Consider the following 15636-nt stretch of genomic DNA (forward strand, 5'->3'; position numbering starts at 1 on the left):
TGTTAAAGTCAAAATTCGTCATTATATTTGGAGCAAGAAATTAATTAAGGAAAAGAAACAACTCAAGAAGGATATATGTGAAATAAAAGCTCGGTTTGGTGCATCAGATCACGGAAGAATCAAACTGAGAAAGCAGAAATATCAGAATTGGCTAAAAGCTTTCAAGTACCAACGAGATCAAGAACGTGGAGAGGAAATGTTGGTGCTAATTAAAACAAACAATACAAGAGAGATCTGGTATATTCTGAATAGAGGTCACGGAAATCAACCCAAAAGGCTTGAAAATGGAGTTGTTGAAGGAGATTGGCATAAACATTTCCAAAAGGTCTTCTCGATGAGACAAATGCAGGAATTGATGAATACAGTGTCCGATGAAATTATCTGGGATGTACGAGAGTCCAAGGAAGACATTGAAAATGCCATTGGGAAGCTAAAAAACTCGAGAGCCGCAGGGCCTGACGAATGTGATGCTAAAAGAAAATAAACATGAGTGGTCTATATTCATGTAGAATTTGTTTTCAGTAGTTGCTGACCAACGGTCTCTGCCTCCTTCGTGGTTAGAGGTGATAATTGTGCCGATCTTTAAAAAGGGCAATCGGGATGATCCAGCCAACTATCGCCCGATTGCTTTTTTGGATACGATTGGCAAGGTGTTCACCACGTTTCTCCAGAAAAATTATCAGCATGGGCTATAAAGTCTGAAATGGGTGACGAACGGCAGACCGGCTTCACCAAGGGTGTCGGGACCGAGTTAAATCTGGTAATAGTAAGCATTTTGAAATTAGGGGCCATAAAGAAAAAGTCAAACCTGTTTTTTGCATTTATTGATATGCAACAAGCATTCGATACCATAAACCGCTAAAAACTATGGATGAAATTAGCAAAATGGAACTGTCCGGAATCCCTGCTTCACCCTAATATCGATTAGGATCAGGATAAATGAACAAGGTGACCTTTCAGATTCTATTGCAACAAACAAAGGGGTGAAACAGGGTTGCCCTCTGGCGGCAACATTATTTAAATTGTTTATTGCAGATGTGTCGAATGCCCTAGCAAAAGCAACATGTTTCTCGCCGAAAGTCAATGGAATTCACTTAAAATGTGCAATTCATGCTGAAGACCTGGTCCTGGTTGACCTAACGCAGATAGGGTTACAGCGACTCCTTCATGAATTACAAAGTTACATGGATGAAAATTATCTAATGATAAACGTGTAAAAAACTAAAATCATGAAGTTTGGCCATGCCAAAGGAACTAAAAGCAAGAATTCTAAGTGGCAAATATACAATAAAGTGATTGAGGAAGTGGCTGAAATTCGATATTTGGGGATAAAGATCAATACCTCGATACGAGAATGGCGCTGGGTTCAGGAGTTATTCCAACAAATGCAGACTTTTGCCTTACAAGGTGCAAGAATTCAGACCCTGTTTGGCAAATTCTCCTTGATCCCAATACGCATGTTCTACTTGCAGAAAGTGGTACCTGCAATAACATTCGGAGTAGAAGCAGGATGGAACATTGATAATAAGATCTGGTCTCAGCTGGAAGGCATCTTTTGCCAGCGTGTTTTGAGCCTGCCAACTTATATATCCATGACCATAATAAGACATGAGCTGGCATTGGACAGACTATATGGTGTGGTTTTGTGGAAATCAATGGCGTTGTTGCGGAAGATTAATATGCCAAATCTGGAACCAGCATATAGAATATTCGCTTCATTGGACAATCATTTGAACACTGGTCTACTTTTGACATGGTCCCAAAGGGTGAAAGCAATTATGTATGAAGCGAATATCACAATGGACACATTGTTGGCGCTCCCACAAATTGCGAAAAAAAAACTTTAAACAGTGGTCGTGGATTCAAAATGTTTCTAAATACGAAAGTCTACCGACAGCTTTAGATCTTGGAGTCAGGATGAATAAATTGGAGAAAATGCCTAATTACTTGCAACAATTCCCTTCACGACATCACCGGGATGGTTTTCTCCGCCTCCGCCTAAATGTATATAAATCTAAACAAATGCTGTTTATGCGACATATGGAGGATACAAAGGACGATGTCTGTAGATATTGTGTAGCAAACAGGGAAACTATAAAACATTTATTAATGGAATGTTCATCTCTTAGAGATCAGAGATCATTACAGCTGAGCAAATATGCACCTAAAACTAAAATATGGAGGACTTGTGGATACGTATCTTGAGTGGGAGCTCAGTGCAGTTTTTGGACGGTATTATGGCATAAAAATGTAGAGCTGAGTCAACAATTAATTGAAGTTGTTCCATTGATATGTTGTAATTACTTGTTGTGACTACCACCGGGGGTGCCTATGGCCCTGATAAGATTGGAGCTGGGTCTTCCTTCACTCAGGGCTATGGTACTCAAAAGAAGAGCGGGTTTCTACCTCAAAATGACAAGTGGTTCCCCTAACGCCCTATTAGGGACACTCCATCAGGAATTAGACAAAAAATCTACCACTGCATCTCTATACAAAGATATGGGTAAATTTCTTAACGAAATTGGCTGGACACACAGAGAGGCAATTGTCACCAAAGATATGCTAAATGCCTTGAGGAAAAAAGTAGACCTATGGGATTGGTTAGAGAACTTTGCCCACTTGGAATCCCTCAAAACCTATCATTTTGTGACTTACAGAGTATACAAGTTCATGAAACCTCAGGACTATCTTCTCCTATGTCCTACTAGAAGACTCCGCCGTTTCATCATCTTATTCAGATTGGAACAACTGCCCACCCTATCCAGAATAGGAGTAAGGGAAAATATACCTGCAGCAGAGCGAACTTGCCGAGTGTGCAAATCTCCTGTAAGTCTGGAGACGACAAGACATGTATTAACGCAATGCAGAGCAATCAAGAAGACTATTGTCCACTATCTGGGAGAATTTGTGCATGATCCATTATCTATACCCAAACTTATGTTTTGGCGTTATTGTACGAATACATCGAACATGCATCTATTCATAGCCTTGCATAATGTCTGGCAACAGATAGAACATGAAATGGTAAAATGAGCAAACTCCACCACTAACTTTTGGGTAACGATCCGGATAGGCATTTGCACTTGACTGAGCTGTCCAAATATTAGTTTTGAACAATATGAAGGTTGTATCAGCAATTATATTTATCCTGACCCTTTACCCCAATTCCCACCCCTATTGTTTGGACTTTAGATTTTAGATTTGTTGTGTATTTGGTGTTAAACAATAGTAGGACGAGTCTAGATGTATGATTTTATATGTATAATTTTCATTTTTAATGTATATTGATATATGTGTAAAGTTTGAATTTATTTTTCATACTATATCACATTAAAGAATTTAATGGATATGTTGTAATTAAAAAGTTTGTAATATACTATATGTTATTATAAAAATAAAAAAGTGTGCCACTACTTCAATCAACTTTAATGTGAGGTCTGCTGACAGTCTTATTCACAATCACAGTTCTCGTACTTCTGCTTCAACTTTATATATGAGAATGGTTAGGCATTTTTAAAGACAAGACACTTCAACCTCTAAAGATAGGCAAGGCACTGTTTTTTCTATCTTGCACGAAAAGGCCAGCCTCTTTGCCTCTTCAGTCTGCCTTACTGCCACAAGGATAACTTGCCTCTGCTTCCAGACTGACTTTCTCCTCACTTTAACGGTCTCAGCATTACAGGTTATTTGTTATAATCTTTTTTCAAGCACCCAGATCCTTCCCGAGCTTTTTATACAACTTCTTTGCTCCAGTAGCTACCTCGAAGCTGTATTGCCACACTACTAACTTCAGATAACCATGTGTGACTTGTATCAGAGGACACTGGACCCTTAACAACTTCCCCGTTGGGTGTTTTGCTTTAAACAGGGTTTTCTTCAATATGATATGATAGTTTATTTATATAGCGCCTATACACAATGTGTTTCAAAGCGCTTCAAGGCAAGGGAGGGAACAAGGGAAAATACAATTACATTCTTACAGGCCATGAAAGGTAAGGATGTGAAATTAACTATCTTACTCGGCCTGACGACATTTCAGATAGTGCAAGAGCTAAGACATAGATAAGGAAGGGAGGGAGAGAATGGGAAGGAAATGGAAATAGACAGGCCACTACCGTACTGTGCCTGACAACATTTCTGGTAGAGCCGGAGAAAAACAAAAGGTGAGGGAGAGGGGTGCAGAAAGGGAGGGAAGGAACAAAACAAGCGACTATCGTACTAGGCTTGACAACATTTCAGATAGTGCTGGAGGGAGGGGGGCTGGACAGTGAGGGGATGGGGGAGCGACAGATGAGTTTGCTATCATTCTAGGTCCAGGGACAATTCTGATAGAGTAAGTGCATAGAAGAAAGTAAGGCGAGGAGGGGAGAAGCTAGGAAAAGGGTGAGGAGGGAGGAGAGAACAGAGAGTAAGCAGTCAAAAAGAGTGGAGAAGCAAGAGGGGAGAGTGCATACAATTGCAGATTTAAATAGTATTGCCAGTATTAGTATGCTTCATATCTAGACAAGCCTGTGAATTTGAGCCTGTGCCACATCTAGAAAGAATTTGGAAATTAGCATCCATCACATCTAGATAGTGATGCCACTAACCAACCCACTAATAATCTCACTCTTCGGCATACACCTCTTAAACTCTAACCAAACACAACCCCACCTCTAAAGCAAACCAAATCAAATGTACTTCACCACATTGCAACAACAAAACAAATCACACATACCCTTGTACATCAGAACACGACGGCTACCAATCGCAAAGTACACCCAAACTCAGCGAACGGTGTTAACCGAACTGAAACTGCCAACAGCACCTCACTGCTCTCTTGCACTTTTCCCTCTCTGCCCTACTTACTCTCCCCATCCCTCTTTTGTAGTCAGATCTGCCAGCACGCCTTGGGACCACTTTGGTGGTGATAGTGCACGATACAAATGTCCTTTAATATTAACATTAACATTTCAGGTCAGTGGCAGCTGCTAATTTTAGTGTGTTGATATTTCTCATGCATTAACCGATGTGACAGAGCGTCGTGAGGCAACCTGAAATAATGTAAGGTTGTTTGGGGACTCTATCACCCCTGCCCCCCCAGATATTACTTTAAGGGGTTGAGATTATGCCTTCTACATGACACTGAGAGAGAAAGGGGAAAAAGATATTTAAAATAGGTTATATAGGATAACATGACCTATTCGAATGTGTTTATTCTCATGGTTCCAATTTCGATGCTGAGCACAATCCGACTTCCATTTATACAACGCGTATTATGAGGCTGGGTAATGGTAAGGCTGCACATTGTAGATCTAAATTTAACGCAGAGATACTTTCTACTCCAATTGGGAGTCATAACTGGTCACATGCAACCTTCCTTTGATGCCGTAAGGTTTTATAACAAATGTGAAAGTTAGCTTCAGAGTTTTCAGAGACTTTTGAAAATGTTCCCCCTTTCAATTGGAGATGCGCGACCACTCTGGTAATATTTAAACATTCAACAGTGGGAAATTAAAGACTTTTCTTCATATGCGAGCACTATAGCTTTTACTCAAAGTGCGCATGATACATTTCCATTGTAAAGAACAGCTTTCACAATGACGAACAACTTCTACTCGCTTCCTCTCTTACATAATCCCCTTTGGAGCTGGTAACAGTTACCGGCAAGAGTTTAAGAGTGAACCTAAACGCTAAACTTCACTCACCGTCTCCAGGAACACGACACTTGTTGGCTGCTTCAACTTTCTGACTTCTTCTTCTTCTACAGATTTAGGCACCCTTGGGACCCACACCCCTCTGCAGCATGGATGTCTCCGGTTGGGCCACGCCAACTTGGAGTCTCCTGCACTTCTCTGTCCCTCAGCTTGCCTCTTGCTACGGGCCTCGGGCTTCAGCATGGATCTGCAATTACAGCCACAAGACCACCTGGGAAGACCTTCACTTTCAGCATGTCTCTCTCAGTGCAGCCCCTGCAATGCAGGTTTTGTGAACACAGTACTCTCTAAGAACTTGCAGGTCATATCTGCTCTCTCCATGTCCTGGTGTCCCTTCGTGATCACACTTCCTCATGAACTGCCAGCCTTGTTCTCTTCTCCTTCACTAGTACTGCAAGCCTTCCAGATCCTTTCCCAGCTCCTTCTACTTTCCCCATCCTACTGCAGCCTTTTATGCCTCTTAGGTGGGGTAATTGATTTCAGGTCCACACTATTGTCAATTGCCTGACCCTGGCAAAGGCTGTTCAGCCTCATGGCCTGTCCTCTACTTCGACATGCCTCTTCAGCCCTCTTCTTTGTCTCAGTCCCTATGGGATTCTGGGACATGTAGTTCACCTTATCGAAGTTATATTTTCTAATTTCTTCAATTCGGCGAAGGGCCATAAAAAGGGAGGGATTACTGGGAAAGTTTAAAAAAGGGTTCCTCCCAGTCTTCCTTGTCTGATTTCATCCCCCCTGCCCCCTCCATTGGATCCTCCGGCAGTACCCGATCCCTAGGGTCGGGATCAGAAAGTCCCTGCCTTCCCCTGGCCACATGGAGAGTCCCACTCCAGTTTCTAAGGATAATCCCATCAGATTCTTCACACAGAGATGTTGAGGGATGGATTGAAGAGGGATTTTACTGGCATGGGTGAGATGGGGAGGTCGTTATGGTGTAAGTAAGGGGTGCAGGAAGGGATCTGGGGGGGCAGATAGGGTGAAGTGTGCAGAGATGATAGCATCCAGGGGTTGCAGATTCTGTGTTTTAGCAGATTCTTGAGTGCCTGTGGCGTGTATGTGAAGGTCGGCGGGGCAGCCCTGCGAGGGGTATTGGCGACAGTAGCCTGGGCACTGCTTAGGGATGTGAGGACTTTGTAGGGATGGGAGCACAAGGGGGGTGCCAGGGTGGGAGTTCTGGGAAGGTTTGAGGGGAGGTCTGTGAGGGGGATGCGGATGGAGGTGTCAGAGGGGGTGGGTGTTGGGGCTCCCCCCCCCAAGAGCTGGACGTGTGGAGAGTGCGGCGGGGGACAGGGGTATTAGGGCGGAGGTTGGCCAGGGATCTGGTGCGCCATAGTGCCCCGTAACCTTGGAGCGGCTTGGCATGATGGATAGTTCGCTGCCTCTGTTCTGGTGGCTTGATTTGTGATTATGGGCCTGCAGCACTATCAGCACTCCCAAGGGCAGCTGGTTTAAAGATGGAGGTAAGATTCAAAGCGCGGCTGGATTCAAAACAGTGGCTTAATATAAATTGCAACTAGATTAAGGCAGTGGCAGTAATAGGGGGGCAGCTAAATTGTAGACGGTGGCAGTATTCAAAGCTCAGCTGCAATTGAACCCGTGGCTACACTCACAGTGCAACTATATTCAACACAGTGGAACATTTCAAAGTGCGGTTGGATTATAAACAGTTGCAAAATTTAAAGTGCAGCTATATTTAAACCAGTGGCTACACTCAAAATGCAGACAGACTCAACAGTGGCAACATTTTGAAGCACATGCTGTATTGAAAACAGTGGGAAGTTCTGAGCGCAGCTAGATGTGAAGCAGTGGCTACGCTCGAAAAGCAACTAGGTTCCGCAGAGTGGCTGCACTAAAATGCAACTAGATTCAACACAGTAGTACCATTTTTAAAAAGCACTGTAGGCTTTAAAACAGTGGCAAAACCTGAAGCACAGCTAGGTGTAAAACAGTGGCTACACTCAAAATGCAACTAGATTCAGCACAGTGGTAAAATGTACAAGGGCAGCCAGATTAAAGACAGTGGTAAAATTTGGATTGCAGCATCAAAGCAGTGTGAGAAATTATAAAACAGCCCTGGATGTGCACCCAAATCCTCACACCTTACCTGATAGTTGCAGTAGGCAGTTATTGGCTTGGCAGGGCGCCCAGGGTTAACTGGCAAACAGGCGATGGAGGGGCCCGTTGCCTTGGCCCTTAGCCGACTGCCCTGGGAGAGCTCCTGATGATGATTATCCAGTCACCTGACCTTAGGCTAGCCAATCCTTGGAAGGAGGATAGGAGGAAGGGGGGGGAAGGGGAGGAGAGTGGAGGAAGGAAGGATGGGGGGGAAAGAGGGATGAGCCTGTCCCAGGAAGCCGGCACAGGCAGTGACAATGGTGGTGGAGAAGCGGAGGCTCAGTCAGGTACAGAATTCAAGAGAAAACTTACAGCTGCTCTGCGATTCAGAAGACAAGACCACAACAGGATGGAGCACCTGCTTTAGAAATCAATGCACGATACCTAACTTTAACCAGATGACGCCATGTCATGGGAACAACAGGTTCTCTGTGTTGGCTTTCCTTTCATCAATGATTGGTGCATTGCTCTAAATTATAGAAGCGGCATTAACCAAGACCCCAATGCACATAATGCATTGTTTCTTGAAATTAAAGACTAGGCCTGAAAAAGGGGACGCTCTAGAGACCCACAATTGACCTTACAATTGTCATTGTAAATAAGCCAGTTTCAATCGCAGGCCGGTGTAATCTACCTTTCAAGCTCGTAAAAGTACAATTGAACAGGTTAAGAATATAATTTTACTAACAGCGCTCAGAAGCTGCAAGAGACTACAATAAAGCAATATATAAACAAGTTATTATACGAGTACAGCATTATGCAATACAATAAGCCACCTTTTGTCCTGGGCTCACGCCCTACACCTACCTCAGCAGCCTTTAACTACACCTACATTGCTCCATCAATAAACAAGGTTTGCCTTTTGCAGGAGCCAGTTCTAATCTGAAACTAATACGTGATCCACGGGAAAAGCCAAATCGCCATAGGTGCAAAGCGAGGATTAACAACATTTTGCGTGAAGTCTATTTTAACAGGCTAAAATGCTACTCTGAAGGCAGATGTTGTTCACCTTAAAACATTTTAGGGAAAACGCATACTGTTTACCTTTAAGTGGTACACTGCACTGAAACGTTCTTACGCATTACATGCTGTTCATATACTTGAGACACAAAATCCCCTCCAATATGATTGTTAAATCACTGTCCAAATGGAGCAGCTGTGCCATTTTGTTGAATAATAACCTGGTTTTATGTAGCACTTATTTCTATAGCTTTCACCTTTCTTTCCATTCATCAGGTATTCATCATAGATCTCATGAGTAGCTGTTTAACCCATGGCCCAAATGTGTAGATTTGTAGTCAAAATCATGCAAAACATATATTTTCAGTGCAATGCATGATGAATACTAATTATTGAATGGTAGCCCTTTCAGCTGAAAAAGATTTGCTATCCAGATGTGAATTTGGTATGAAATATTTAATGTGCACAATTCTTTCTTTCTTTCTTTAGGTTGCCTATCAAGGTGGCAACTATAAAGTGGCCAAGAAAGCCTTCAAAGTATTGTGGGATTATTTTGTCTCCAGTCCTGTGGGATTACCTACTGAAGTTACAGCCAGTACTACAAATGAACTGATGAATGTTTCTAAGCAACGGTATGTCTAATCAAAATGTAAAACATGCAAATGGTCTGATTTCTGTCCCTCCCATCTTCTCCTTTTAGTTTATCACACTTGAACCAATATATATATTCTTTATTCTTCCTGGGTGCCATATGCTTTGATTCTTCCTGTATATGTAAGGGTTTGAGTGAGAAACCTGGACCCCCGACTCCACATACAGAATGAAAAAGATTGAATGCTCAAAAAGGCAAATAGAAAATATCTAATTTAAAAAAGCATAATAAACAAGAAAGCTCAATCTGAAAATAAACAGCCAGAGGGTTCATGAAGGGGTAGAGTGTTGAGGGTGCCAGTAACAGCACCATTGTCGGATAAGTAGTGTAGGTTAGAGCAAGATGGTTGAAGGAATTCAGAAATTATAGGGGTAAGTATGGAAGAATGTTAATGAACCATTCTATTGAAAAATAATAGTACAACAGTTTGTTTTTTATTTTATTTTTTAAGCAATTTGTGATTAAATCTTATTCTCGCCAGATGAATTGCAAAGGATAGTGAACGGCTTCGATGTGCTATTCTTAAATGTATACCAGAAATTGACTCAGAGAAGTTTCAACCATAAAGGTAAACAGCGAAATGTACAGATTCTGTAAATTGCTCACCTTTGTTAACCTAAGCCGGTGGCAGGTTATACTCTCCAGAGAGGTAGGTCAGCAGAGGGAAACATCTAACAAACAGAAAGATAAATGTTAAAAAAATGGTATGTCAAAGCAAGTCTGTGCAAAAATATCACTCTTCACTGAAAACAAATAAACACAGTATAAAGGAGCAGAGTATTTGCAAAAGGCAGACTTAGTACTGGGAATTGTTATGCAGGAGTGATATGTGAGGGAGATTATATTTGGAGAAAGAGCAGAGGACTCTACAGGACACGGTAAGCCACCATCTAACTGATGCAATCTATTTTACCAGGGTTTGGGTTCGAAGGGGATTCGTATATGGGAGATTCTTTAGGGGGAAGGAAGGTTGAGTTGGTACAGCCTATCAAAGCCTCAAGGACCTAGTCTTCCTCATCCCTTTCTTCTGTAAAATAGCGCGCCTCAACTGGAGTATTCCCCCGAGCACAACGCCGGGGTTCCTTTACCCAGGTGATCCTTCACCACCTGTCTACTGCTAGGGTTGGGATAAGCGAGGGCCAGTCCGTCCCTGTCCACCTAGATAAGGGATTCCTGGGATCTACTTGGGCGAACGGCTCAGGATTGGAACCAGGATTATGAGTAGGATTTGGCCCATAGGTGCACCCAGTGGTCCCAGAAAACCTACTACCCAGGAACTGAAGGTCCACATGGCTCCAGGGCGAATGTGGGTACGGCTTACTGTACTACATATGTGGGTGACAATATCTTAGGTGTTGCAGGTATAACTGGGTATACAAGTGCAGCCTTTGCTCTTCACTATTGCGCAAACCCCTCCATGCGAGGCTAAGAGGGTGACCAGGGCCATATGATTCTGGAGAACCATAGTTTGGATGGTGATTTGCTCATGGAACAGTCGTATCTGTGAGGATGTAGTGGCATTCACAATATACTCAATCAGTCGTGATGATTGGGATAGGTGGTCTAGGTTTAAGTTGACCCAAGAGATGGTATAAAGTAATTAGTTTCGGCAACAAACCCAAAGCTTCGTTTTGGGCGAGGCTGTGTTGGGAAGGTGCGGGTATGCCGAACGGCAGGTAGGACATATCCCATGTAACAACTCCCTCCCCAACTGTTTAAAAAGACATTAAGAATCATTAATGGCACAGATGAGATTGTGTTGAAAGCCATAGTGAACCCAGCGGAGTGAGGCTAACATTTGAGAAGGGTCTGAGCCCGAAAGAGGGGGACCCAGGGGTGAAGGGCTATCACCTAAATACCAGCAGAGACGATTAGAGAAAAACTTTGAAACTTTTGTGAACCTTTTGTTTATTATCTTTAACCATCAGACCCTCAGAAGCGAGAAGCTTGAATATTGAAGGGCCTGATATTGCTAAAAATGTCTTATGGATCTGAGCCCGGAAGAGGGGGATCCAGGGGTTAAGAAGCATCACCTAACGTGCAAAGAGAACAGAACTTTTGCATTGTTTGTGGAACACATCAAGTCATCGAAGGCAAGAGACTTTTTGTAGAAAAGAGACTCAGCCACAAAGGTTCTCATAGCGGAGAACGGAACTGGTGGATCGTGCTGAGGAAAGCTTGAGCGTGTGCTGTGCCTATGAGTCCCACCTTGTTGCGTGCTCAAAATGTGGGGAAGGGAGACCCTGACTACCGCATCCTGACTTATTATTTCCAAACTCTTCTTTCTTTCCTGTGAATCCTATCCCACATTCTTTGTATTTAGCGTAAGGATTGGCAATAGGTTTCTTCGTAGTATAAGCCCTTTTATTTGACAAGACGCCACTAGGACTGCCTTATTTTTATTTGATGTTCGTAGCTTGCTCCCATCTTAAATTAGGCGTTTATCCAACCTGCATATACAGTTTGAATGTGATCACTTCTGTCTGTCTTTGCTGTTGGCACCATGAGTTCCTTACAAGGTGCGTTATAAATGCAATATCATATCATACCTTGACATATTAGCATACCTTAAAAGCTGGCCCTTCCGTCATTCGGCACTGGTGAATTCTTTTTGAATTTCAGACTTTATTCATAAAGGGCAGATGTTCCTCTGGCTGTAGGCTTCCTACAGTCCTGCGAAACGGATCGCATTGATAGTAGCATGGTAACATTTAATAATTTTCCTGCCATGTGATGTGTGCCAAGTGGACTTTACTTCAGCCGTGCTTGCAGGAGTCAGAATCAAGAAAAAGTCTAACTCTGTTGCTGCAAGCCACCTCTGCTGAGTCCAGCCCTGTGCCTGCCAGTGTGTTACGCTCACCTGGTATCCACTGGGACGCCACCCAGTTGTGGGGACTTTGGTGCCCTTCTCAGCCGCTCCCAGGTATAATCAGCGGAGAAGTTCTGCCTGGAAAACAGGTGGGCAATGTTCAAGACAGGGCAACTGGGGTAAGAGCCTCCCAACACCCCGTATACCCACAGCCCCTCCCCGGACCTTTCCTCACCTTGTTATGGGTTGTGGCGTGCTCTGCGTCCTGCCTTCTTGGCAGGGGCGTGTTGTCCTTTGTGGGCGAGTGCGATCTAGTTACTACACTAATGCAGGCCCCTTTAGAGTCTTTCAGGTAGGTCTTATTGATGTTACACTGTATGCCTTTCGTGGATTTAAATAATGTCTTTTCTCTCTCCTTAGGTGCGCGGAAGTTCACTGTGGAACTTTGGCTGAATTAGGACTCACCGGTAGGTGATGGTGCTTCGAGAGCACCTTGATGCGGTAAGTAGGCGCTATGCGCAGCGCTATGATGCCTTGCCTTTGCTAACCTGTTGTCTTTTGTTCCCGTAGGTTGCGGTGCTCACCCAGAGCAAGAAGTCGATGGGCGACTCATGAGGTAAGCTGCCGGCACAATTGTAAAATGTCTAATGTCCTGTTTCTCTCTTTTTGCAGATCCGTCGGTCCGGGAGGCTCGCTGTGCCTTGGATGCTGTTTGCAGGAGCGGAGGGCAGCTAGCGGTGGAATCACAGGTAAGCTGCTGCCATTAACGATGTCCTTTTGTTTTTCAGATGCTGTTCTTTCGAGGTTCGCAGATGCAGCTGAACACGATGAGCGTCACGTCACAGGATTGCAAAGTAACGCAAAGCGTGTTATCCAAGTTGGGTGTGGTTTAAATGGCATCAAGAAAGTAGTCCAGGTAAAATAGTCGCTAGGCTACCACACCCAAAATACTATACCGCATAGCTTGGTTCCAAGGAGCCAAGCTATGTGGATGCCTCCATGTTGACTGGCACTGAAATAAGATAGTTCCCAAGCACAAGTCTTCATTAAGTATGAGCCTGGCGCCAAAGGCGCCAGGACTGGCCCCAAGAGGGCCTAGGCAAAGGATGCCTAAGCTTGTTGGGGGCCCGAGCCGAGACCCCTCCTGGCCCATGGACCTGGCGGGGGGGTTTCAGGAAGTGGATCGTGACACAGTGCGTACCGGCCAGTGTGTGTTTAAGACTCACTGAGTCTGCTCTCTGTCTGACTGGCATGCACGGACCTGCTGTCCTGTGTGGTGACCTGCACGTCGGCAGGGCAGCAGGCACCTGGCTGACCCCAGGTCAGGCTGGCACTGCTGCTGGCAGTGGCACCCGGCCCTGGGTCACTTCACAAAAATAAAATAAAGAAATAAGCTAGTGCGACGATCTGAGCATGATTGCTTAACGGGCAGCACAGCAGTTTTATTTAGGTACGCTTGCAGCACGCAACTTAAGTATGTGGCATGCATAAAGGGATAACATGGCATCTCTTCCTGTATCGACTCAGTGGACAGCTGCCTGACTGCGGACGCATCTGTGGGGTGAGTAGAATGCACCCACAGCTTGTGAATGCAAACGTGAAATGCCCCCTACATTGTATTATGCCACAATATATGGGCTCCAGGCAGCGTCACCCCCATTGAACCCATCATCAGAGAAATTACAGTAATATCTATGATAGGAGGATCACATGTGGCTAAACCAGACAATGAGAGTTGTAGGGAAGGCATGGTATCACAAGTATTGACACCGACTGTTAGGGAGAATTCTCAAGAATGGCTAATTTCCATTACCTACTGAGTCCCTCAGCAACTTTGCTGGATTTCTAGGATTTATTTATTTCACCTGGTAAGGGTGTGAGCCCTTTTTTCCCACTCTTACATGTGTTTTTACTGTGTGTGTTCATAGACTGTGGAGCCTCACCTACTCCACAGGCATCATCTTTTTACTGTGTGTTACACAGCACCTTCAGTGCAGTGACACAGGGTTGTCTTTTAGACTTCCCAACTCAGACTCCATTTTCTGGGACTGACTACTGTCTCCCAGAACATATAAAGTTGACATTAACTTTATTAGTCTCTGTAAAACCACAGACCCAGTACAAACCATCTTACATGGAGTACTGGAAAGGGTTAATACTGTCCCTTTTTGCCTGTTTCTCTTGGAGCATTGTTTCGCTCCCTTTTCATCAAGATTTGGCTGGTGGCAGTGGTAACTACCCTATTTTTCCTACTGTGGTTATCTTAAATAATCCTGGTATTGTTTTAGGCTATCTTGATAGCCACGAACTTAAACCTGCTAGACCCTAGATGTTTTTTTACGGTTCAGGCTGGATTTATTCGCCATTTCTTTTTGTAAAAGTCTGTCTCGTGTTTAACTCTGCGTGCCAAACCAGGTTTGATTCCTTTGTTCACCGTCTTTTCGCTGGCTTCTATGCAGAAGCCCTCCTTAGGTGCCTGTATGTCTGGGGGGGACAAGATGTGAGGCAGGGGTTTTGGACTCCCTGCACAGGGTCTCCTTGGAGACCCATGTTACACTCTGAAATGATTGGCTGTGGTGACTGTCCCGACGGGACAGCCACCCTGCTGTGTGTTTCACAGCCAGGCTGTGTGAATGGGGGAAAACTGCTAGAAAGTGGGTCTCTGGGTCTGGAAAGGCAAAGTCACTACTGGAACGAAAGAACCGATGAGGAGCTGACGGAATAGGACCCCTACCATGACTGAACCGCCCAGTGAAGCCCTGCTGCAAGTTCGAATCCTCAAACTCCAACAACAGAGAAGATCCTCCAGAAATCTTCTTCCCCTGAGCTGGTGGGACCAACCAGTTCACCCAAACTACAAGCCATGACCCCTCTGGTTGAATTCGCTGTACAGAGCTACAGTGGGCCGGTTAGCCAGGAAGGTTGGACCCTGCTTGGGTTATAAGGAGCGCACCTTTTATTTGTTGCTTTGCTCTGCTGCTGGTTTCTTCCCTGGGTAGTGCAGGACCCTCCAGTCTTCCTACTTGTGTCAGTCCGACAGTCGCTTCAGGAACCGTGAGCCTGCAGGAACTACCAGGAACGTCCGCCTCAGCTGCAGCTTCTTCTCCATTTAAAGGTACTGTGCAAATCCGGTTGTGCGTTTCGTTCAGCCTCGGTGAAGGTGTGTGAAACCTTTCGCCAACTTGAGGGCTTGTCCTCTTCTCTTTAAACTTACTTTTCTGCCGACCAACTTCGTCCGGAACTCTTGGCAAAGACTTAACTGCGAACTACCCTGAACTGTGTGATCTTGAGCAAAAGACGTTTGTCCTAGTGACTTTGGCCCTAAGCCTATTTGATTTGATTCCATCACTGCAGTTCCTCTTTCTAGATTACCCTGCTTACTTACCTGTTGGTGCTGCTCAATT

General features: G+C 44.3%; 1 protein-coding gene across 1 annotated transcript in view; it reads left to right on the forward strand.

Moving 5' to 3' along the window:
- The window catches only part of CFAP54 (cilia and flagella associated protein 54), a 3669934-nt gene that overhangs the window by 1596972 nt on the left and 2057326 nt on the right, over window positions 1-15636 (forward strand). Inside the window, exon 24 of the mRNA XM_069629416.1 lies at window positions 9261-9403. Coding sequence (XP_069485517.1) covers window positions 9261-9403 — 143 coding nt within the window. The remainder of the gene's footprint in view (window positions 1-9260; window positions 9404-15636) is intronic.

Source organism: Ambystoma mexicanum, chromosome 12 (assembly GCF_040938575.1).
Source record: "Ambystoma mexicanum isolate Mex_15411 chromosome 12, UKY_AmexF1_1, whole genome shotgun sequence".
In the NCBI taxonomy this organism is placed as follows: domain Eukaryota; kingdom Metazoa; phylum Chordata; class Amphibia; order Caudata; family Ambystomatidae; genus Ambystoma; species Ambystoma mexicanum.